The 23,552-nt window shown below is 39.8% G+C and overlaps 2 protein-coding genes across 4 annotated transcripts in view; one reads left to right on the top strand and one right to left on the bottom strand.

Moving 5' to 3' along the window:
* The first annotated feature begins 314 nt into the window (after window positions 1-314).
* On the top strand, window positions 315-2,836 carry ssr3 (signal sequence receptor, gamma). Its single transcript, XM_063907197.1, has 5 exons — window positions 315-572; window positions 1,314-1,440; window positions 1,735-1,833; window positions 2,308-2,439; window positions 2,554-2,836. The coding sequence occupies exons 1-5, from the start codon at window positions 440-442 to the stop codon at window positions 2,618-2,620; spliced, it is 558 nt and encodes a 185-aa protein (XP_063763267.1). The 5' UTR covers window positions 315-439; the 3' UTR covers window positions 2,621-2,836.
* Window positions 2,837-3,020: 184 nt separating this feature from the next.
* The window catches only part of kcnab1a (potassium voltage-gated channel subfamily A regulatory beta subunit 1a), a 98,952-nt gene continuing 78,420 nt past the window's right edge, over window positions 3,021-23,552 (bottom strand). For all 3 annotated transcript variants that reach the window (XM_063907194.1, XM_063907195.1, XM_063907196.1), the window contains exons 4-14: window positions 15,879-15,958; window positions 14,671-14,715; window positions 12,923-12,967; window positions 12,005-12,048; window positions 11,779-11,865; window positions 10,476-10,561; window positions 8,857-8,977; window positions 8,441-8,535; window positions 7,198-7,318; window positions 6,870-6,958; window positions 3,021-6,363 (exon numbers count right to left, since the gene is read on the bottom strand). In XM_063907194.1, coding sequence (XP_063763264.1) covers window positions 6,274-6,363; window positions 6,870-6,958; window positions 7,198-7,318; window positions 8,441-8,535; window positions 8,857-8,977; window positions 10,476-10,561; window positions 11,779-11,865; window positions 12,005-12,048; window positions 12,923-12,967; window positions 14,671-14,715; window positions 15,879-15,958 — 903 coding nt within the window. In that variant the 3' untranslated portion in view covers window positions 3,021-6,273. The remainder of the gene's footprint in view (window positions 6,364-6,869; window positions 6,959-7,197; window positions 7,319-8,440; window positions 8,536-8,856; window positions 8,978-10,475; window positions 10,562-11,778; window positions 11,866-12,004; window positions 12,049-12,922; window positions 12,968-14,670; window positions 14,716-15,878; window positions 15,959-23,552) is intronic.

The raw sequence follows: 23,552 nt of genomic DNA on the forward strand, positions 1-23,552 counted from the left end.
TGCACTTAACACACTGGTATGACTGGCTTTCCTTTTTGTTTTAAGTTATATCGCTATGGTTTTTGCACTTGTTGTAAGTCACTTTGGATAAAAGCGTCAGCAAAATCAAATGTAATGTAACTGTGGGACATTGCTTCATTACCCACATTACATTTTTAGAAACGTTTCCAATAAGCCTGATTTCATAGTGGGGAAATATCGTTTTTTGGGCTCAAACTTACCCTGTAGTGATGGGAAAACGTGTCCAATCCCGCTGTCTTCCGGTGGGGGGCAGCAGTGAGCGGGAAAGCCTGAATCAGAAACGAAGAAGAAGAAGTAGAGAGACGTTGTATTTCCGGGTTTATGCTGACGCGTCCCTCTTCTCCTCACTCTCTACGTGTCAGTAGTCCTCTTCTGTCCGGTGCTCAGCAGCAACACAGACCGGTGAATCCGCAGAAACATGGCTCCTAAAGGCAGCAGCAAGCAGCAGTCCGAGGAAGACCTTCTCCTCCAGGACTTCAGCAGAAACCTCTCCGCCAAATCCACCGCGCTGTTCTACGGAAACGCTCTCATCGTTTCTGCCATCCCAATCTGTGAGTATCAGGAGCTAACAGGAGCTAACAGAAGCTAACACTGACTCCATGAGAGAGAAATAGGAAAAATAGTTAAATTATGTAATTATGCATAACCTCAATTAAATGTAATACCTCATATACTTTCATAGACAGAAGAATATAGTAACCCATGATAATCAGTATGATTGACTGTGGTATGCTAATGCTAACTCTGATGTCAAGTTACTGTAGGTTTAAATGCAAGCAGTACATTTACTCAAGTACACATTTGAGGTACTTTTACTTTACCAGAGTGTTTTCATTGTATACTTTACACTATACTTCTGCTGAGCAAATGTTGTACTTTTTAATCCACTTCATTTATTTTACAGATTTATTTACTCGCCTCTTCATAAATTAGGATTTTGAAACACAATACTTTGGAAAATGCTTTTAATAAAGTACTTTAACTTGAAATTAGGTATTTTTGCAGTGTGGTATTCTTAGTCTTACTCAAGTAAAGAATCTGAATACTTCTTCCTAGGATGCAGGCTATCCTTATAGTTATAAACGGTATGATTAGCTGCGAGTCTTTGTAATACTCATTGTTTGACTTTTTTGTAAACATTACAAAACGTCCAAGGTTTAACTTCTAATCCTCACTCTGCAGCAGTTAAGACACAGGAGAACATCTGGATTGTAACATGTATTTAACAAGCGTGATGTATATCTACTGACTTGATCACTTCACTGTTATTGACCGACTCTTATCTTTTTTAGGGCTGTTCTGGAGGATCTGGCACATGGACCTTGTCCAGTCTGCAGTTTTGTACGCTGTGATGACTCTGGTCAGCACCTACCTGGTGGCCTTCGCCTACAAGAACGTCAAGTTTGTTCTCAAGCACAAGTAAGAAGCATTAACACACTCTGAAGCATCTCTTTCCTGTGTAGTTTCTTTGGATTTAATAAAGTTATTTCAATAGAAAAAAAACTTTGAAACTAAGTTATAATCTGGTAATGATAACTGTCAACTGTTTGTTAAAGAAAAGTATATATGTAATCAAAGAAGGGTCATCTTGTTTGCATAGATCTGCATTTATCTGTCTTAAAAGCCAATCTCTGTTAACTCGCATGAAAGGCTTTGGGCCACACTGCTTTGTATTTTCGAAGCCTGACAAATTTTTCTCTCCTCACCCTCCAGAGTCGCCCAGAAGCGAGAGGATGCCGTCTCCAAGGAGGTGACAAGGAAGTTGTCCGAGGCAGACAACCGCAAGATGTCCCGCAAGGAGAAAGACGAGAGGTGAAATATCAATCATCTTTTTAAGCGAAACTTCAAATACAATGTGTTGTGCTGGACGTTTGCACCTGTGCTCTTTGACTTTTTAAAGTGTTGTCAAAGAGCTGCGCACAGCAAATAGTGTTTGGAAAAACAACAACACTTAAAATATTATAATAGATTTAACTTCGCAAACATAACTTCTCTACATGTGTAGTTACTCTGATACAGATTTAAAGCCTGTTGTTTGAGGGCACCCTCACAAGTCAACATTTATTTTCTGACCAATAAGAAAGACGCTAACTCCCTTCCAGCCTCTTATGCACCCCTCAGCAGTTAATCCACTTTAATCTGAGCACTGTAAAACTGAACCAGACAGAATAGGAAACAAACCCAAACTATAAATGTCACTTTGAATCACACTAGCCATATAGACTGTGGCTGACTGTACTTTATTTTTACTTGACCATGAACTTTTTGATTTCCCTGTGTTCCCAGGATCCTGTGGAAGAAGAACGAGGTCGCTGACTACGAAGCCACCACCTTCTCCATCTTCTACAACAACACCCTCTTCCTGGTGCTCGTCATCGTCGCCTCCTTCTTCCTGCTCAAGAACTTCAACCCCACCGTGTATCCTTTCAATCACACTGTATTATATCTGTATATATAAGCAGGATGCATCTTACACTTTTCACTATCACTCTGTCCATGACTGTTTTTTACCTTAACTCCACGTCTCTCCAGGAACTACATCCTGTCAATCAGTGCCTCCTCAGGACTCATCGCTCTGCTGTCCACTGGCTCCAAGTAAAGGAGGAACAAATTATGAAATAATAGCTGGAGGGGTGAAGGGGTGGGATTGGGTTAGGAAGTGGGTGTACACTATTTTGTTTTTCACTTAAGTTAGGAATGGGGTTTGAGGGAACGAAATATCACATTTCAACTTCATGAAATTCATGATCAAATGTCTGGAGGTGCTTCTCCAGGTCTGTTTTTTGTAACAAATAAAGACACCAGGTATACTTTCCTCTGTGTTGATCTCGTGTGTGTGTGCCATTCAAGGATATGAAAAGAACAGTTCACCACAAATCCAAAATATATATTTTACCTAAGTGCTATTTAATGATTTATATAAAGGATCTTTTTTAGTTTTAATTTTGGGTTGAAGAGCTCCTTTTAATATAGTTTGACAAAAAAGTGAGACACTGCTGTTTCCGTTGGCAATGCATTTATTTATAATCACACTTTCATATTGACTATTTACAGAGAAAACACTGATCAGGAGAGAAACACTGATGGTTTGCACGTCAGTTCAACAGAACAATTTAAAAAATGTTAAGTCGTTCCCATCCCCAAAGTACAGTGGAATAAATGACTTGACTTGCTACAAAAACAGAAGCTATTGTGTTAAAGTAGAAAATAAAGCCATATATTGTTTTCATTTCTTCGCTTTGTTCCATTTTGGCATCCATAGTGACATTTTTAAACAAGTAAATATTTTCTAGAGCTGCAACAGTTCAACTTATTAGCACAGAAAAAAAAGTGCTAATCATTTTTACAACATTTTGATTATTAATTTAACTAAATTTCTCATGTAAAATATGTCAAAAAAATCACCTTGGACTGAAAAAACTGGGATGGACATTTTTTTTTTACAATTTTCTGGCATGTTGTAGACACTGATTCATCAATTATTCATCTTAGTTGCTGCTTTACTATTTTCTCAGTTACCAATTTAGGCGAACACCCTAACAATTCTACTGTATTAATGCCTTACAATTCATTTTATTGGTTCCAATATTCATTTTGTCTCCTATGGGGTGTATAACTGTCCCCATAAAATGTGTTGTTCTTAAATGAAGGCCAGGATGGAACAAAGATAATGGTGTACACTCTTAAAAAAAACAAAAAAACCTGTAGGGTCAGACTGAGAAGACAGGGGTGCTAATTCCTGTTTTGTTATACCTAATTTTAAGGTACATTTCTTAATTTATTTAGTATGTAGTCGTGTAATTATCTTGATAATTGTAATACAAGAATCTGAATACATATCGTTTTGAAATCTCTTTGTTTGCAGGACAGAATCCAAACACCGTTTAACAACTTGCAATGAAAGACATCGCTGATTTTATTTCTTTCTGAAATGGGAGTCATGCCAAGGCACTATATCGGGTGAAGAAGTCTCCACACAAATATGGTCACTGACTAACAGAGAGGAGGCTTGTTGACTTGCAACAAACCAAAACAACACAATTTACCACCAGGAGTGATAGATGTCATCCATTGCTATTTTAATATATAGCCCACATTTGAAAACACACCGTCACTGTCAACAAATAGTGCCAGATTTCTTAAGCTGTGAGCCAAACACTGCTTTTTGATGCTTTGTTCCAATATTTATTATTTCTGGTTAAAGTCTGCATGGGGTAGCATTTCCTTTGATCAGAATCTGAAGGGTGTTTATGCTACAAGTCAACAAATGTACATAGAGGAAAAGTGACTCAACGGAAACATGGTCAACATTTCTGCTCTCTGTGATGGCTTGTTTTCCGGATGAAAAAGAAACAGCATGAAGGCAATACACAAGCTGAGATAAAGATGGTGCGCCTTCTTTAAATAATGCCACTGTTAGTACAGATTTCCTAGGCTGACAATGCAAGAAACAAAAACAAAAAAAACAGACCCTTTAATCCTTATAAATACTATAAATAATGTCCACACACCAGAAATGAATACTGTGTGAAGTTAGGCTGGAGGAGGACTGTATGAAGAGAGACTGAAACACTGAAGCAGTAATCCTACTGAAGAGCAACAAAATAACTGTATTTACATCTTATTTATATATTATATATCAGCCATACAGTACTGTGAAGTCCTCATCTGCACGGGAGGCTTCTTCATGGTTTTGCTTATGTTACAAGGTATGCTTTGTACACGTAAAATCCCCATTTTTCTCAAGACAAAATGTCAAAATAAAGTTCTATCATTTATCTACTCTACAATAAATACTGTCCTATTTTTTTTGTCACATACCTATGCGTCTTTTGAGCCATAAACAAGCAATATTTTGCAGTTATCATAACCAATGTCGGCCAGGATGTAGTCATCCTTTCATTACATTTAATCCTTTTCTGCAGGGTTCATTCAGCAGTGCAGGTTCAGTTCACAGGCAGAACAGGAGATACATGTCTCTGTAATGAAAGCAAACCGAGAGAAAAGTAGTCCACGTCTTTCGCAAAATAATTTGCGTTATTTCTCTCTTCTAGAATCTACTGGAGCAGAGCAGCAGTTCCTGGGAAAGACCACACGGGGGCGACATGCTTCACTCTCTCCCATCACAACAACGTCCCACAATCCGTTGCTTGCAGACACGCCTGCAGCATTTCTGCTCAAAATCCTTTCTGATGTGCTTTGTAGAAAAGTAAACAGAGGCACACTGTCGCAGGAGGAACATGCACCTGCTGGTTAATAACACTCAGGGTTTGCAGCCTAGAACATCTACTGAATAACTATCTGTGCTATACTGAATACAGGACTGAGTACATTTGGTAGAAGCTAATTCAAGCTAATAGGGAAATGTTTTGTCGAGGCCTCATCCAAAAAAGGTCAAGAGCATTGTCATTGCTAAAGCTCCTGGGAAAAACATTTTATCTCTCGACACGAGCGTGCACCTCTGACACGAGAGGTGAACAGTAATGAGCTCGCATGGTCATTTTTCTGCTGCGCTGCATAACAATTTAATGATAGCGCTGTCTAACTCTAGGGGTGTTCATGCAACTGAGGCTCCTTCATGTGTACTTTGCTAAGATACCTTTAATATTTAATAAAAGGTGCTTTTATTGATGTTTTCAGCTTGTGGTAGAGCGGTTTCTTCAGGATGAATTTTGTGCTTAAATTAAATTACTTACAGAGGATGAGTAATTGAGAGGATGGGAAGCAGCATATCATAACAACAACTACTATCAAGGTGCCCTTGAACAAGGCACTTTTACTTAATACTTACTTTTTCAATACTTTACTGACAACATCCCAATTAGTAATACTTTACAGTTGAAATCCCAACTGCACATGTCTACCACAAGTTATTGAGAGCTGTTCTTGCTTTGTGACTTGAGCTGGAAAATGTATTTAATTACATTTCTAAATAAATAAACTGAAGGGATACGCTCGGAATAAATAAGTATGGGTAAAACTAAGCTCTGCATAGTTATTTTTGAATGGACGGACGCTGAAAGGGGTTTTGGGGGGAGTTTTGAGGCTGCAAAGAAGCTGAGGTTGTGAAGCGTCTCTTGGCTCAGCTGGACCTGAGAGGAACCCGGGATCTGAGTGGGACGAGGCTTTCTGTTCCAGGCTGAAGTGAGCTAGAGCCGAGTCGTGGCCAAAGTAGAGAACCGTGAACATTGAACAGCGGCGGGTCCATGGTAGCAGTATGGTGACGTAGTTAGGTGATCAAGGGAGGCTGGTCTAAGAGCGGTAATCCTTCTTACTGTACGGCCTGTTGCCCAGGATGTGGTCGATTTCTGACACCACGTGAGATGTCATCTTAGGAAGGACCTGAGCAAAAACATAAAGACGTTTTTATTAAAAGAGGACATGTTATGATCATTTTCAGGTTCATATTAGTATTTAGTGCCTCTATTGGGACATGTCTCCATGCTTTACTGTTCAAAAAGCTCTTTATTTTTCTCATACTGCCTGTGCTGCAGCACCTGTTTTCACCCTCTGTCTGAAACCAGAGAGCAGTCAGTTTCACAAATAGGGAATTAGTGTGTACAAAAAAAAAGTTGGCACATTTATTTATTTATTATTTATTCTTCAGAAATATTATATCAAACAAGTAGCCTTCCATAGAGTTTCTTCAGGTAGCAAAGGTTGGTGACCCCTGCACTAAAACCTATATAGCACACTACATGACAGGTAAGAAGGACTCCTTTAATAATCCTGGAAGGGAGGAAGTGAGGGGGGGGGGCTTATTGATCTATAAATCAATTTTAGCTTGAGGGTAGTGGGAGATGCTGCTGAAGAAACTAAGCAGGCAGGTTAAACAGCTGTGTTCCCACCTGTATGGCTCCGAGGTTTTCAGTGAGCTGCTCAGGGTTGGATGTTCCCAGGAGAACCGAGCTCACTCCTTCATTTCTTAGACACCACGCTGCAGAGAGAGGATGTTATTCATGTAGCGGCCACTTGATGGCGCACTGCTGCTTATTATTCATACCTCGTTACATTAATCTATTACAGGTTTTACAGAAGACAGTTATACATGCCATACAGGCTTGGGGAGTAACAGATAAAATGTACATTTCTAACACTTGGAGATTACCAGCAGGATAACAGTGTTATTCGAACATTTAGAAAGAGTGTATTGGCTGTAAGGAGCTGAAGTCTTACCCACAGCCAGCTGAGGCAGCGTGCACACCATCTTCTCTGCGATGTGGTTCAGCTCTTTCAGCTTGGCCTGTTGCTTCCTTCCATCTTCACTCACTATTTTCTCCTTCAACCACTGATACGACTGCAGGAGGAAGGAGAGGAGAGACACAGGAGTGAAGAAGAAACAAAAAGCAGAGGGCCAGGAGGTGTGTATGGAGATAATGAAAGACAGAAGGTAATTAAGAGTAAATTAAAAATGACTGACTATACAAATAGAAATGTGTTTATATTAAACTACCGTGTTGTTAAATGCACCCAAGAAGGGACGGTCGGCATATTACTTTCCCTTTTCGACAGAGCAAGGCTGAGTAAGGAGAGGTTTACTTTGAGGGATATTTAGAATTTAATATAAGGATTTGAGAGGAACCTTTCTTGTGTGTTAAACAAATATATATATTACAATGTTGTTCATTGTATTTCTTTCTATAATTAACTCCCCTAAATATATTTTTCTTTAAAATTTCTCCAGCAAAATGATTTAAACTTTAAACAAACAAATGTACTTTTAATAATTTTCCGCTGCGTTGGCAGATTGTTTCTCTTGTCTTAAAGGTCACAAAATGTTGTGTTTTACACACAAATATTGCCTTCACTGTATTCTTCTTTTACTGTTTAGATAGCTGGTGTGGCTGATGAAGATAGCATTAGCATGTAGCAAGTTAGGTTGCGGAGAATTGAGGGAACTACTTGCACACATTAGAGTGACAAAAACACCTCAAACTATTCCAGAAACATGTCTGATGTGCTCTGGAACCTATTGTGGCTCCTTCTGACAGCCCTGTAGGCAGGAGGCAGGAAAACTAAATAAAAAAGACAAGTTACTGTCGAAAACAACTTGGTAAGAAGGATAACAGCAGTAATCATGTGCCCAATATATCAGTGAGTGTTGGGGCTCTCCAGGTTATAAAACACTCTCTGTACCAGGTCTATGAGAGAGCACTGATTATCTATGAGGTCTTGATACAATAACACGTTAACAGCTTCAGCAGCTTGGGAACACAGGGTCATTTATTAAGATTTCTTCATGAGTCCCAGGTTTCAGATTTTACTAGCCCTCCTTGATGTTGACAATACCTGAAGTAGATTTAAAGGTCAAATATGTTCAGCTTTAAACGTCTTACTTGTATTCTAGTTTGGGAAAAGAGTAACCTTCACGTTAATGTGGAATAAAACAATCAGGATAAGGTTAATTAATCTTCCATACCTTCATGGAAGCCCTGGAAGATTCAGGAATGCCGTTTTCATATTTTCCTGTGATGATGCCACACGCCAGCGGGGACCACGTCATCGCCCCGACTCCTGTCACCACGGAGAAAACCTCGATCAGTGCTGCTGTCATTTTAAGTTATGTTGCTGTCGCCGCAGCTCCAGCCGCAGGGAGACAGACTGTTTTTCTTAACCAAGCTTGCCTCGAACATCTTCCCTGATGCTTTTATTATGTATGTTCACATGATCGTTGATTATCATTTGGATTGTCTACCTTGAAGTTTTATTCGTACATTTTTAGTCTGTCATTCATGTTTTGTTGAACAAGTCTGTAAAGCCCCCTCAGATAAATGTGTATTATTGTGCTATATATATTATTAAACTTGACTAGACACACACACAGAGAATACTTGCCTATCTTGTGGTACAGTTCAGGCAGTTGTACTTCCACCTTCTCCCTCTGGAAGAGATGATACTCTGCCTGCTCACACACCGGAGGGATCAGATTAAACTGCCGTGCCACAGAATACGCCTCCTTCAGATAAAAAGTGAGAGAGAGAGTTCATGAAAAGATGAATCTCACTGCAGAATTACCCTTTTACGTACACATTTAGCTTTTCTTCCAAAGCGACTTACAATAAGTGCATTCAATCAAGAGAGAAAACAAGAATCCTGCAGGTACATTAGGTTTCAATTAGCCAAACCATTGTAAGTGCTACTTTGCTAAGTGCTACATACATAAGTATATCATTATGACTTAAAATACTAATATGAACCTAAAAATGAGCATAATATGGCCACTGTAATACTAAATACACTGGTTTATTCTTCTGCAGGTTCACATTGTTCTCTTGTCTTGCATATATATACATATTAGATGTTTATTTCTCTTGCACTTATCTGCATTGCATTTGACATTGAGGTTATCCAAAAGTAATGTGAAGTAATCAGGTTATATTACATTTATATTGTGATACTCAGATGAGATTACTGATTGCTTTCTTCCCAGGTAACTAGTAATTGTAGCTGAATACATTTTAAAGTACGGGATGATAGTAGGACCTTTAGATAGTGATGGGTTAAACCCAGGGAAGAGGAAAGTGTTAATCAGCTTGAAGGAGCTTCGCATGGCACAAATCAAAATGCAGGGCTCACGGTAAGTAACCCAATCAATATTCCATATCACAGCTCTCCGAGGCATCATATTCAAATTCCCCTCTATACCCTGTTATCTGCATTAGCATGTGTCCTTCAGGAGGAAACGCACATGAAGATGTTGGGCTCTTTTAACATTCCCCCTCTCAGTTTGCAGGTGAAACGCGTCGGGGGAATATATTTAGCGACGCAAGGATAATGTGGGTGCAATCAGCCCACTTACAAATGACATGTTTCCCATTTTTGCAGCAACCTCTTGGTGTGTGTGTGTGTGTGTGTGTGTGTGTGTGTGTGTGTGTGTGTGTGTGTGTGTGTGTGTGTGTGTGTGTGTACTGTACTGCTTGTCACGTACACTGAGGATCCGTGTTTACCCCCCGCCTTTATTGATGCTATCTAAATTACACAGCTTTCATCTGGGCTCGTGTTCTACAAAGATATCTGCTCCCCTTTTTATAGCTGTGATCACAGAGAGAGGATGTCAACACATGGAGGGGGAGGAAGAGATCACAGCGAGAGAGAAAAAAGAGAGGAGAGAACGGGTGTACGGGCCTTGAGTGTCACTTCAGGCACGAGTGCATTTCATAACACTGCTGAGGCGTCATGTTTCTGTATTCGTCACTTTGGCGGGAGTTGAAACAGAAGGTAGATTGTTTCTGACAGGAAGAGGAAACAAAGATGGACGAATCCACTGTGCCGAAAAGAACACGCTTACTTTCCTCCAACTTTCACACCAAACAATTTTTAGCTGGCCATCGCTGTTGTGATTGGTCAACCGCTTAGAGATGTCCCGCCCCTTAGCCTACAATGTGTTGGAGCTCTAGCTAATGGAAGCACGAGTGTTACATAGTGATGTATGAGTTTAGCTCCGTGCCGCTCACCATGATCTCCATGGCCGTCCACCGAGACGTCCCCCAGTACATCGCCATGCCCTGGTTGATCACGTAAGTCATGGCCCGGACAATCTCTGCAGAGACACACACACACACACACACACACACACACACACACACACACACACACACACACACACACACACACACACACACACACACACACACACACACACACACACACACACACACACACACACACACACACACACACACACACACACACACACACACACACACACACACACACACACACACACACACACACACACACACACACAGTGTCAGTGACAATGGCATGCAATATGATATTCATGGTCGGATTAAGTCTGAAATGTTTCTTTAACCACAGCAGCTCCATTTACATCATCAACAACTACAAATGTTAAGAAAAGAAACAATCAATTTGTCAATGAGGAGAAAAAAGAGTTAGGTATATTTGACAGATCACAAAAGAAGTTTGCAAGCTTTCCCAAAAACATTTCATAAATAGGAGTCTGATATACAGTATGAGTTAACAAACTTCTTAATCTCGTTTCAGTTTTGTAACGCACAGATGAAGTTAAGTAAAAACCTCCTCAAAGGCCACCTGCCTCCTGCTGACGGCTCATCAGCGACACTTACAACTCCAGTACACACTAACAAGCTCTCACACTGAAGCCCCTCAGATCACACTCAGGCCGCTGCATTTTTAATGACGCAATTAGCTCCAACACTGCTGACTGTGCGCCAACAGAAGTCAGGGCCAACAAAAACTGGATTAGGACTGTCATTAAGGTTATTCATCATCGCCCTGCACTCTCTCCAATTACACCGCCATCCTTCACCGAGGCAGTGCTCTCTTATTTCACTAACCAGCTCCTGGCAGGAAGACAGACTCTGAAGGAATACAAGGTCAGAGAAACAATGAAGGGAAGTAAAAATGTTTTCCCCTTTAAAATCGTAGAGGCGATGGACAACCTGTAACACAGATGCCTCACTAAATACCGTCCTGCCGAGGGAAATAACACAGCATTAAGCAGAGAGTTAATAATTATGTGTCCTTCTCTACATCCCTCTCTCTGCTCGGCTGTCTTCCAGATCCTGCTACATGCTGAACTGCGCTCACATTTAAATGCTACTTGCCAGAACTTCTGGGTGATAAAACAAGTCAGAAAATAAAACAGAGTGTAAAACTTGGGTACTTGGAGTTACGTAATCAGGGTAGAGAAAAAGGTAACTTTATACCCTTATAATTAGATTTCATATCGTGTTTGTGGTAAGATGATCAGATTTTGATTGTCTGACTCACCCTCCATGGGGGTATTGCTGTCGGGCCGGTTGGCGAAAACTACATCCACATACTCCAACTGCATCCTCTGTAGAGAGCCCTTCAGACCTGGGACACACAGGAGGGGAGAGACATACATAATAGAGATAATAAAGGAAAAGGACATTTATTTAAGGTATGTCGTAATTGAAAAAGTCAAAAGATCTTCTTGTGTTCATTTTTGCTTGTGTGTGTGTGTGTGTCTTACCTTCAATAATGTGTTTCCTGGACAGCCCTCTCTCCGTCTCTGCTCTGATGGGACAAGCACAAACCAACTATAAGCTTCAATGTAATTTTTAAAAACCTTTGATTGTGTTTATGAATTTTAAATGTATTTATTATGAATATTATTATTTATTTTATTTGGTTATTATTTTAATTATTATTATTAATCAGTTTTTTAAATGATTATCCATATTTTTAAATGTAGGTCATTGTTGCAAAGTGTAATACAAGTAAATAAATGAATGGACAGTATGAGTTTTTATTCTACACTATGCAGGCTGCAATGTTTGTGCATTTAAAAAAAAAATCTTCTATACTATTTAAACTTCCTGCTACCAAATCACCTTTCAAACATCAGCCATATATCTCTTTGAGCAGACTGAAAGTCATTTAAAGACACTTTTTGACCCCGGCTGGAGGGCCTGACATGAGAATGTGCACATCAAGCTTATTTTATGTAAATGGTTCAGAGCACTTTAACCGTTACGCTTCAAAACTCTGTAGGAGAGAGGAGGAGGACGAGTGAATCTTCCTCACGGGGATGAAGGTATAACTTCAGCCTTATCACCATACCCAGCTGCACAGGCTCCACCAAGGACAGAGTCTGTGTGTGTGTGTGTGTGTGTGTGTGTGTGTGTGTGTGTGTGTGTGTGTGTGTGTGTGTGTGTGTGTGTGTGTGTGTGTGTGTGTGTGTGTGTGTGTGTGTGTGTGTCTCTTTTTATTGTATTGTAATGGTGACTCTACGTGATGTTGCTAGAAATAGAAAGTGCTGAAAGTTACAGAATATATGAATGCTGGCCGTTTATCCAGGGTAATAGTTCTTAATCCACACTGACACATTTCAGAAAGATCAGAAAGTCTCCCTTCAGGTATCTGAAGGACAGGTCAGAAAGTGACTTACTTTCCTCCCCAGTAAAGTTTAGTCGTGATGACCAAGCTGGATCGCCTGAGAGGAGATGGATACAGAAAGACAGAGGAAGAGAGGCAGCAGAATGAGTGATACATCATGCGTTGTGCCTAGTCAGTGTAATCTCATCTCGTCCTTGCTAGCACATCTTATGTGTTAACGTCCTGCGGTGCTGATCCTGCTCTCTGCTTAGTTTAGTTAAAACCAAAATCAGCTATTCTCACTGTCAATGAGGTGAATTCATTTGAAGTCTTAAGCATTGATATGTGAGTAAGCGTAGCCCCGTCCCTTTTCTCTTCCGGTTCAAACACCGCTCGTCCGGTTTAGCACTAGCAGCAGCATTATAAACAAAATCATTTTATTTGAGAAAATGTATAGAGCATTGATGATAGGATGGTTTTACAGTACCATATCCATCCTCTGGTTATGGCTGGCAGTATGATGTATTAAAAAGGCCCAAAATCTCATTTCTTTATTATTATTCTGTAGTGTTTTGTGGTGTAGATTGCTCTGCTATGAGAAGCTACAAAAGTACCAAAACACACTAGCCAGTCAGTCTCCATACTACAGCTCATGTTAACAGTTTATAATAACTCTCACTGCCAGAAGGGGAGACAAAGGCTCACAGTGTGGACATTTATAAAAACAAGTTAACTTAGAGAACAAACTTAATCAACCTGTCAGTGTGCTATTAAGCTAAGGAACGTTAGCCATCTAGCTAACTAGCGAATGTTAGCTATCTATGTAACAATCTGGATGGTGAAAGTTATGTATCTGTCTGTCTGTCTGTCTGTCTGTCTGTCTGTCTATCTAGCCATCTAGCCATCAAAGCTGACGTTTGCTATCCTTCTGCAAAGCTAGCTAGCGATAGTCAGCTATGTAGCTTATGTCGCCTAATCTCTCATAGTTTAAATTATAATTATTTTTAACACCCTTAGACTTGCTGTGTCTACAGTTTAGGCATGACAGTCATTCTAAAAACTTTTTTTAATTGACATGCTTTATTTAAGCCGACCAGCTGGTCTCATACAGCTAGCAACTCCTACAGCCCTACAGAGTTAATTCTGAAATATGTGTTATTTATGTATGTAACTATTCACATATTTGTAATCTAAATGGTTTGTTTCTTGACAGAAAAGTGTTAATAATAGTTTGTTCAAAGTTTCTTTTGTAAATAAAGGTTGATTTTGAGCTTGCGACGCTATGCAAAGTAATAGCAATTGCGCTAAAACCATAATACCAATACACAAAAAAGGCAATGTGCGCAGCATAAGATGAATTAGACTACGAAATGTGAAAGCCGCTGCTTCATACTGACATGCAGAGGATTCATTAGCATCTTCCTATTTCTTTCAATTACTTCCTTTGATGTAACTGTAAGTCTGTCTTCCACATATCCTACTGAGTTGATCAATTATAAAAAAGAAAGACTGAGCAAGTTTATAAATCCTTAAAGGGAATATTTGAGATTGGATGAAACTGCAAATGCCTACAGACTTATCTTTATACTTTTTCATGCTGCTGTTCTGTGATGCAATATGTCTGGGTGTGTAGAAACACACAATTACTGTAAATACATTATGCAGTCTTATTTAAAGAAATGAAAATAAAACTCAAACTATTCTTTCGTTGCTTCATTAACCATGCGTTCACATCGTCCTTCTTCATATATAAAAATAATAAAATATTTCTCTCACAACAAAAATTGATGAAGCCATTACACACATTGATGTCATCATTACCTCCAGCATTTCTTCTTGATGATGTTTCCTAGTATGACTTCGGCCCTGCAAGGCAATATAAATGAGGTAGCGTTATTAAAATGTAGTCACAGACACACGCCCTCCACAATATCGCCCTTGCAATTCTTCACCATCAAACTAAACAAACCCCTGTGCATTACAAAAAGATGGCAAACCATTTTGTCCATAAATAGGCAAATATATGGTGCATTAAAAAGTGCAGCGTTTCTTTGACAGATGTTTCATATTTTGTTTATGTATTCTCGTAAAGCTAAAGCCTTCTGATGATTAAATGTAGAAAGATCAAACTCAGACAATACAATTTAATTTCTCCAATTTAAAAAAATGTTTTGTCGCTGTGATTTTAAAAAGTCAAACTTTTGAATGCTAAGAAAAAAATGATAAATATCCTCTCATTTGTCCTGAAAGCTGGCGCCAGCAGGAAAGGTGTTTTGCTTGATTTGCCTCATGTTTGCATCAGACTCAGTCATGAGACGTCAATAAATAAAACACAATAACTATCAGATTCTGCTAATTAGTGAGAGATGCAATGCACTTTGTGCTTACATACAAATCCAAAATACATTCCTTTAATCTTACAGATTAGTTTTACATTCGATATTATAATTTTGTATCATGTTCAAATAATATCCGAAGGCACCGGCTCAGGTTTCTTCAAGCAAACAGCCAACATAATCACATCTTATTACTCCACATAAAACCTTCAGTGATTCTCTGTTAAGTTGGTTACGTATCAAGCCTAAATATATAGGGCATGTGAAAACACTTTTTCTAAAGTCATGAATAATTGCATATTGCATAACACTCCAGACCTGCTGGCTGTTTTTCGGTACAATAAAACAAATTATTTTCTCGGCACGTACGAAAGCTTCCAGCTAAACATTAATTTAAAAAAAACTTCCTGAAGCTACATACTTCTGCACCTGATCACAGCGAAACAGGAGAAGGTCATTAGAGGCAGCGGTGGAAGAAGTAGTTATTTTGTTACGAGTAAAACTCCTGCTTTTGTAAATATAACAAGTAGTATAAATGTAGTAGAGTAAAAAGTACAATATTGGCTTCCAAAATGATGTGAATTAGAAGTATAAAGTCACAAAACATTCAAATACTGAAGTAGAAGTACCTCAACATTGTACAGTCATGAGTCAATGTACTTTCCACCACAGGTTTGGGGCGAGTTCACCTACCTGCCGCCGGCGTACACCTCAGCTGTGTCGAACAGGTTGACTCCACTCTCGTAGGCGATGGTCATCAGCTGCTCTGCAACCTGCAGGGGCCGGACACACAGGAAACATCCATTAAAGAGCTGTAGCATTGTTGCATATTTATATCATAAATATAAATATGTATGTGTTTTCCTACAGGTGAGTGTCCAAGGTTTTACACAAAGGTGGCACACCATTAAAGCAAAGCAGCTTCATATTTTATTAAAATGTCTTTGCTAAAGCATTTCAGCCTGAGGCCTCCCTCAAGCGTGAATATTGCTTCACTGTAAGTCACTGTATAAACACAAGACCATCAACACAGTGACTTTATTCAACACAGCAGAGCTCAGCAACTCTAGGGAACATAGGGTCGCCGGTTCACGTCCTGATCGGACCAAAAAAAAAATATGGAGTGAGCTGGTAGCTGGAGAGGTGCCAGTTCTCCTCCTAGGCCACTGCCGAGGTACCCTTGAGCAAGGCACCTAACCTCTATCTGCTCCCTTGGTGCCGGGTACCTGGCTGCCTCTCTGCTCTGCCACCTCTCCTCTGCATGTGGTTGTGTGTGCATGTATTTCCTCTGTGTTTGTGCATGTATATCCTCTGTGTGTTTAATGGGTGTCAACACAACAGAGTAGAGAAAGCAATTTCCCTGTAAGGGATTAATAAAAGTATGTCTTCTTCTTCTTCTTCTTCTTCTTCTAAACACTTCATCATTCATCAACAAATTAATTAAACATGATTTCAAAAATGATTTCAAAACTAGGATAAAGAGTGTTGGGTCCCCTTAAAACTAATAACTGTATAATTTCTGGAATCTCAAGAAAAAGACTGATCGATGATTTCCGGTGTTTACTTGCAAGATAAAAGGCACATCATCCAATGTTAAAATAGTCAAGTACAGAATGTGAATGTATGTCTTATATCTTGTAGTCAGGTAGATTTCAGTTCAGCACTGACACCGTTATTGAAACCAATGCTGGATGACACCAGAACACGATGACCCAGCTGCAGAGCGCCAAATAAGAGGATAATATAACCTCACTATAATAATTAGGAAACATACCGAGTTAATAAGTTCCATTTCCAGACCCAGTTTTATTGAGAAATCCAGAAATGATACACTTATTAGTTTCAGGGGACACACTTTCTTCTGCATTTTTTTTTGTGGTTTGCCAAAACTTAATCCAGATAACATACAGGCCAATGCATTTCATGGCGCTTTTTCAGTATAAAGCACTGTTTCAGTCAGCCAGCTATGGTGGAGTGCATTATTATGTGACCGCAGAACATGTACAGACGTGACTTCTGGGCTCTGACCTCTTCGCTCTCTACAAGGACACACCAAAGTCAGCACCACAGGGAACGAGGGGGTCACTATAATAACGTCCGCCCTCGAGGAACTTGAGTTTCTATTATATTTCGTCACATCTGCTTATTGGACAGTCAAATATCCCCTGAAAAGTTCCTCCCCAACATCTTTCGACTTTGGATTTGTTTGATTTGTAACTTTACAAAGCTTACATGCATGACATTTACAACCACTTTCCAGTTTATTTGTACAGCACTTCTAATACACAGGGTGAAGCTCTAAGTGCTACAACAATCTGGCACGGAGCACAAGTTAAACAGGGAACACGAAGTGTATTTCAGGTCAAAGCCTTCAAGGATTTAGAACATGTACATGAAACAATGAAATCAAGGAGTACACGGAGGTAGAATAGGTTAGCTTACACCTACATATCTGAACAGTTAACTAGCTAATTTGAGCAATCAAGCTAGCTATATGGCTTAATTAGTGGCTCTCATTATCTAAATTAGAGTTATTATTTAACACCCTAAGGAGTAGTTGTACAAGCGTTGTGCTTTTCAAGCAGAACGGCCGCTCTCACAGCTCTAAACATTGACATAAATTCCCAAATGTTCATTTTTTGAGAGAAACTAAGCAGGTATTGGAATACTCAATGGTTAGTCACCTGAAAAAGTGTTTACACTTAATAACAGTTAATTAAAAAGCTTAAATGTAGTTTGTTTGGAAAGTGAAGGTTGATAAAGCTGGCAACGCTATGCAAAGTAATAACAACTATGCCTTAACAGGAAGTACCAGCACATTATAAGACAATGTGGAAGCGCTGTAGAGAAGGGGAAGAGCAGTGCAGAAGCCATGTCGGATGTCAAAATCAAGGAGAGATGAGAACAAAGGCTCCACAACAGTGTCCAGTTTCAAATATGCTGCATGTCCTGTGTGAGAACACTGCAGCATCGCACTCAACTCAGACAGAGCTTGTGCTGTGAATCTGATGAAGTGCAGACTTTTTTTAGAAAGTGGGATCACATTTACTCTATGTGTCTGTGAAAATCACTCCAAGCTCACCATGGTGTCCAGTCATTCATCAGTGCTGATGCTAAATGTGTGTGTGTGTGCAGATATCCCCCCATATTTTTGCAGGCTATAAGTCATCAGAGCGAGATCCAATTTCCCAGTGGGGAGTTTTATAACTTTGGGACTAAAGTGAATTCCCTGTAATCTCTCTGTGGATTTATGTTCATGTGTGCATGAAATCTGTTTGTCTGCCTTTGTGTGGGAGCCTGCAAGTGTGTGATGTGTGTGTGTGTGTGTGTGTGTGTGTGTGTGTGTGTGTGTGTGTGTGTGTGTGTGTGTGTGTGTGTGTGTGTGTGTGTGTGTGTGTGTGTGTGTGTGTGTGTGTGTGTGTGTGTGTGTGTGTGTGTGTGTGTGTGTGTGAAAGGCTGCAGACAGCGGAGGTGTTGTTTTCTAGAAAAAGTTGATTATCTGTCCTCGGAGAATCTGCCTCAACCTTCTCTCTGCAAACAGCACAGACATGGCAGCAGTCCAAGTCTTTATCTGATAACAATACAATAACAATAAACTTCATTTAACTAGAGTCTTTAAAAACAGTGCTTTGATGGACTAAAAGAAAGTAATTGATTAAAGCATGGAAATAAAAAATGAGAATTTTAATCAATGTATTGAGAAAGGCTGAGATATGTGATGTGAAAAAGTAGTAAATGCTAATAATAATAATAGCGATTAAAAGAGCAAAAAGATGAAGAAGAGTCAATAAAGAAGGGTGTTAAAAAGGGATTTAAAAACCGGAACAGTGCTCCCATGTGGAGGCTGTGAATGAAAACTAATGATACATGACATTAAAATGTTTCATGGCTTAGTATAACGAGGAGTTTCTGCAGTATATCTCAGAATGCATTCATAGTTAAGAACTGAATCACTCTCAGACGCCAACCCAATGATCTCAGAGAAGAGAGGAAAGGCTCATGGAGGCATTAAGAATAAAAAGACAAAGCTAGATAAAGGAAAAGATAAGGAAGGAGAAGGAGGTGACATAATGTGAACAGAGTGTGCTTTCAATAACTGGTCTCCACTGAGAGTCCATACAGAAACCAATCTCTGGAGGGTGACTTTTAATAAAGTGCAGGCAGAGTTTTTGCAGAGGTAAGAAAAATAGACGGAGGAAGAAGAACTAGTTGGAAGTGGATGAGAGAAGTGAGCAAGTGTTCGACGGATAAATTAAATGAAAAGCAGAATTTAAGGCGAGTAGTAAGAACCGTTTTGCAGGAAAGGTGATGTAAGGTGAGGAACATGATGATGAAGGCTTTATGAAGACGGATGAGGAGACAAATAAGAGGAGCTAGTGAACAATGGACAGCCAAGACGAGGGTGATGGTGTCCTTTTGAAAAGGCTGACTTTTGGGCATTTACTGATTGCTCATTCAAAATGAGTCTCGTATGATACCAAAAGGTCAATGGAGAGCTTATAGTGAGTTTCACAAGGTCAGGAAGTTTGTGTTGATGATGAAGCATCACTGCTGCTAAAGAGATTTCCAGCTCACTTAATGTGACCTATTGTCTTAAGGTGAGATATTCTTTATAAAGGGAAGACAAACTGCATGAGACAATCTTTATGACATAAACATAAACACATGCTTTTATAACCTCAGTGCAGGAAGGAGCCCCAAAGTTACAAGTTACTGTACTGTACTGAGTATCCGAGTCGAGTGCAATGCTGCAGTGTACTCACACAGGACATACGGCATTTTAAAACTGGACAGCCTTTGTTCTCAGCTCTCTTTGATTTTGACATCTGACATGACTTCTGCACTGCTGTTTCTATTCACCTTATGCTTCGCCTGCTCAAGGGCGCTTCGACATTGCCTTATGTTGTGTTGGTACTTCCAATTCACTATTACTTTGCACAGTTTTCCTATAGCTTTATCAACCTATACTTGCTAAAGAAACCATCGTTAGGCTTTTAAATGAACAATTGTCATGTTTGAATACTTTTCAGGCTAGAAACTAACCATTTGGATGACCAATATGGGTTACTTTTTTCAAATAATCCGTATTTGGAGCTGTGAGAAGCTGTTAGCTGTATGAGAGCAGCTTGTTGGCTTTAAAAAAGTACACCAACTATTTTTTGCACAAATACTTTCACTGCCAGAACTGTAGACACAAATCCGGTTGTTAAATACATAAAGAGCTAACCTAAGCTAGCTAACTATAAAAAGCAAACATTAGCTTGTAAAGTAGATTGCTAACTTTTGCTAGACAGATAGTTATATAGGAAACTAACATTTGCTAGTTAGCTTGTTCGCTAACTTTCACCAACTAAGTAGTACACAAACCTTTGTATACATTTCAACTGTGGATCTTTATCTACCCTTCTTGCAGTGAGAGTTATTATGATCTGCCTACATGAGCTTTAGTATGGAGTTTGACGCAATCTCTAATACAATTCATTGTTTAGTGATGAACAGGTCATTATTTTCATTGAGAATAACCCACAAAAGAAGCCAGTGCTGCAGACAAAGCGTCTTGATTATGTCCGACCACACAATAGCTACAGTACGACCATCACAAACAATGGTGTTGGGTTAAAAAGCACTTTGCTGTCCTGAATGTCCCCTTTTCAATGACATTGTTACCGAAAGCACACTAATTATACTACATGTCCTCTGCAGAGTTCAGTGTCCCTGTCCTAATTAAAAAATACAACACAAACTGGCACACAAATACTCTTACGGCATTAAATGTGCGTCAGTGCTGCTGCACAAATACACTGAGCTATACAAACACAAAGGCAAACAATACACAAAAGTCTTCTCTTTCTTAATTTGTAGCATTTGGGCATTTTTGTATACATACATATACATTTTAGCTCCATATTATTGGCCAGGACGACTCTTCAAATGGGTCACACGGTTGGTTTTCTGCAGAAAAGCTGCAGAGCATTCAGACTAAGTTACTGAAGAAAGCAGCCATCTTCAAGCTCCTCAAAAGCTCATTAATTAAAATGTCATATCTGTACACACGCCAAAGATGATACGTTTACGGTAAAGGGCAGTATGTGTTTCTACTTGGAGACCAGCCGCTGGGTTCAGTGACTTTTTGTCTTCACGTCACTGTGATGTAACTAGACGATCCAAGTAGACTCCTGGAAATAGTTGCAACCAATTAGTGGGCCTCACATTTTCTGTGCTGTGGATATATATATATTCTATATGCACAGAGCCAGTTTAGCCATTTCCCGCTACGTCCAGCTTTTATGCTGAGCTAATCCAGTCACCTGCAGTTTATAGCTTGATGTTTACCGTGCAGAGTGAGAGTTGTACAGGGTCCATCTACTCATTTATGTCTCATTATTCTCATATATAGGCATTCCCAATCTTATCACCCACTGTGTCATTACAATCAACTAAAAGTAAAGTTAAAGCAAAAATCCTTATTTCCACTTTGATAATAAGCTTACTAAGATTTGTCGATGCATATGCCACTCACAAAACCCTTAAAGTATATCTCTTCAAAGTGACTAAGTTTGTTTCTGTCTGGGCGGCAACACATCTCCAGACAGTCAGAAGAGTGATGGCGGGCTACGACTTAACGTTGCTTACTCATTCAAAAAGGCCAAAAGTGAATCCATAAATCATAAAGTGGATTTGAAGAAAGTGTGTCTTGTCGATTTCTAACTTTGATGTAAAAAGTGTGGAGGGGAGGAGGCAGCGCGGCCGTGAAATCATCTCAGGGCTGAGTGGGAGTGTGTGGGAGGATCACCACGGCCTTGATTCCTGAGATGTGAGACGGAAAACAATGTCTATGCTATGTATGGAAATCAAATTCTCCTGCACCTTTAGTGCCAAAAGAGAAGCCTGAGGCGCAGCCACCCATGTATTTCTGCAACACAACAGTGACTCAGTGCTTTTCTGAAGGTGAGTGTAGTGGAGATATCAGGATAAACTCAGTCTGGGTTCTTGCTCTGTATTTATCACTCGGTTCACACCAGTGTGTCGGCCAGAACACCACTTAAGGCCAAATATCCAGAGCATGAAATGAAGAGCTGAGATGATTGGTATTCTCTTAACAACTTCTCTTTGCAGTGATACACATTGTGTGTGTGTGTGTGTGTGTGTGTGTGTGTGTGTGTGTGTGTGTGTGTGTGTGTGTGTGTGTGTGTGTGTGTGTGTGTGTGTGTGTGTGTGTGTGTGTGTGTGTGTGTGTGTGTGTGGTTTCCTAAAATTAGAAATAATAACGAAAGACGGATGAATGACGGATAACGTATACATACATGAATAATATACATAAGCTAATCTGAAGAATGGTAATAATATATCCTGTTTTGTAGCCTGAGATAATACAGAGGTGCATTAAGGAGTCCTAAAACCTGGTAATGAGTCAGCTCTTCTGGTTCCCTCATCGTGAAGTCAGTAGTTCTTTGAATTGTGTTTGTGGTTGGACGCCTGATTGAGGTCTGTGGGTAACACATGTCAACAAGTGTCTAAATCAGACAACTAAACGTCATCACGTCGACACGGGTCCGCATTTAGCTCAGCGGTGTTGAAGTGCAGCCATGTGACTCATCAAAGTAATGTTAATAGGTGGGGAGTATCATGCTGAACGAAACTTTCTAAGTATCTAAGCTTTTGGTCAAGGGTGTTAGGGAATATTTAGCTTAGGTTTTTAACCTTTGACCTAGTTCATCATTTTCTCCTTCTGTCTGTATTGCCATGGCATAGTTTTTCGGGCCTTGCAGGTGCTGTTATCTTCATTAAGGAGGGGCAGCCTGGGCTTCCGAAGCCTTGTTGTTCCCACAGTGGGTACAAGCTCATGCTGACTTAAGATTGGTTTTATTGTTAGGGACAGCTGGGCGCCAGTTTATCTTGCCCCAGATGCTCCGGTAAACGCCTTATCTCTGACCTAGATGACAGTTTAAGTTAGACGTATTGTCCGAGCTTGTTTAGTCTGGCGCTTGAAGAATGTTGATTATCCATTCGGAACTAGTTAAAACCTCTTCCTATTTTCGAGATCTTCAGAATTGGTTTGGCAACCACTGTGGCAACTCGTGTCTGCAGTAAATGTCTTGTCAATTCTCCGGCCGTAACTCTGAATAGATCCATCAGTGTTTGCCACCAAGTTCCTGCTCTCCCGTGTCTCTGAGTTTCGTAACCACAAAGGGAGCTCTTGCGATGCGCACTTCCGGGTTGGCCTACAAAAGTAAGTCATCCAGTTGACTATATTTCTTTCTCTTCACTTTAACAGAGAATCCAGTTCACCAACCGAAATTCATGCAGTAATGGCTCCGATAAAATCAGTTTTAAATAGTACTGTCAATCGATTATCTGATCCAGATT

The sequence above is a fragment of the Eleginops maclovinus genome, chromosome 18 (assembly GCF_036324505.1).
Source record: "Eleginops maclovinus isolate JMC-PN-2008 ecotype Puerto Natales chromosome 18, JC_Emac_rtc_rv5, whole genome shotgun sequence".
Lineage (NCBI taxonomy): Eukaryota > Metazoa > Chordata > Actinopteri > Perciformes > Eleginopidae > Eleginops > Eleginops maclovinus.

Bases quoted from the DNA above. Each gene is read 5' to 3' on its own strand.
- ssr3 (XM_063907197.1), top strand. From the start codon at position 440: ATGGCTCCTAAAGGCAGCAGCAAGCAGCAGTCCGAGGAAGACCTTCTC. The intron at 573-1,313 runs GTGAGTATCAGG...TATCTTTTTTAG, and splicing joins CGTTTCTGCCATCCCAATCT to GGCTGTTCTGGAGGATCTGG. The intron at 1,441-1,734 runs GTAAGAAGCATT...CTCACCCTCCAG, and splicing joins AAGTTTGTTCTCAAGCACAA to AGTCGCCCAGAAGCGAGAGG.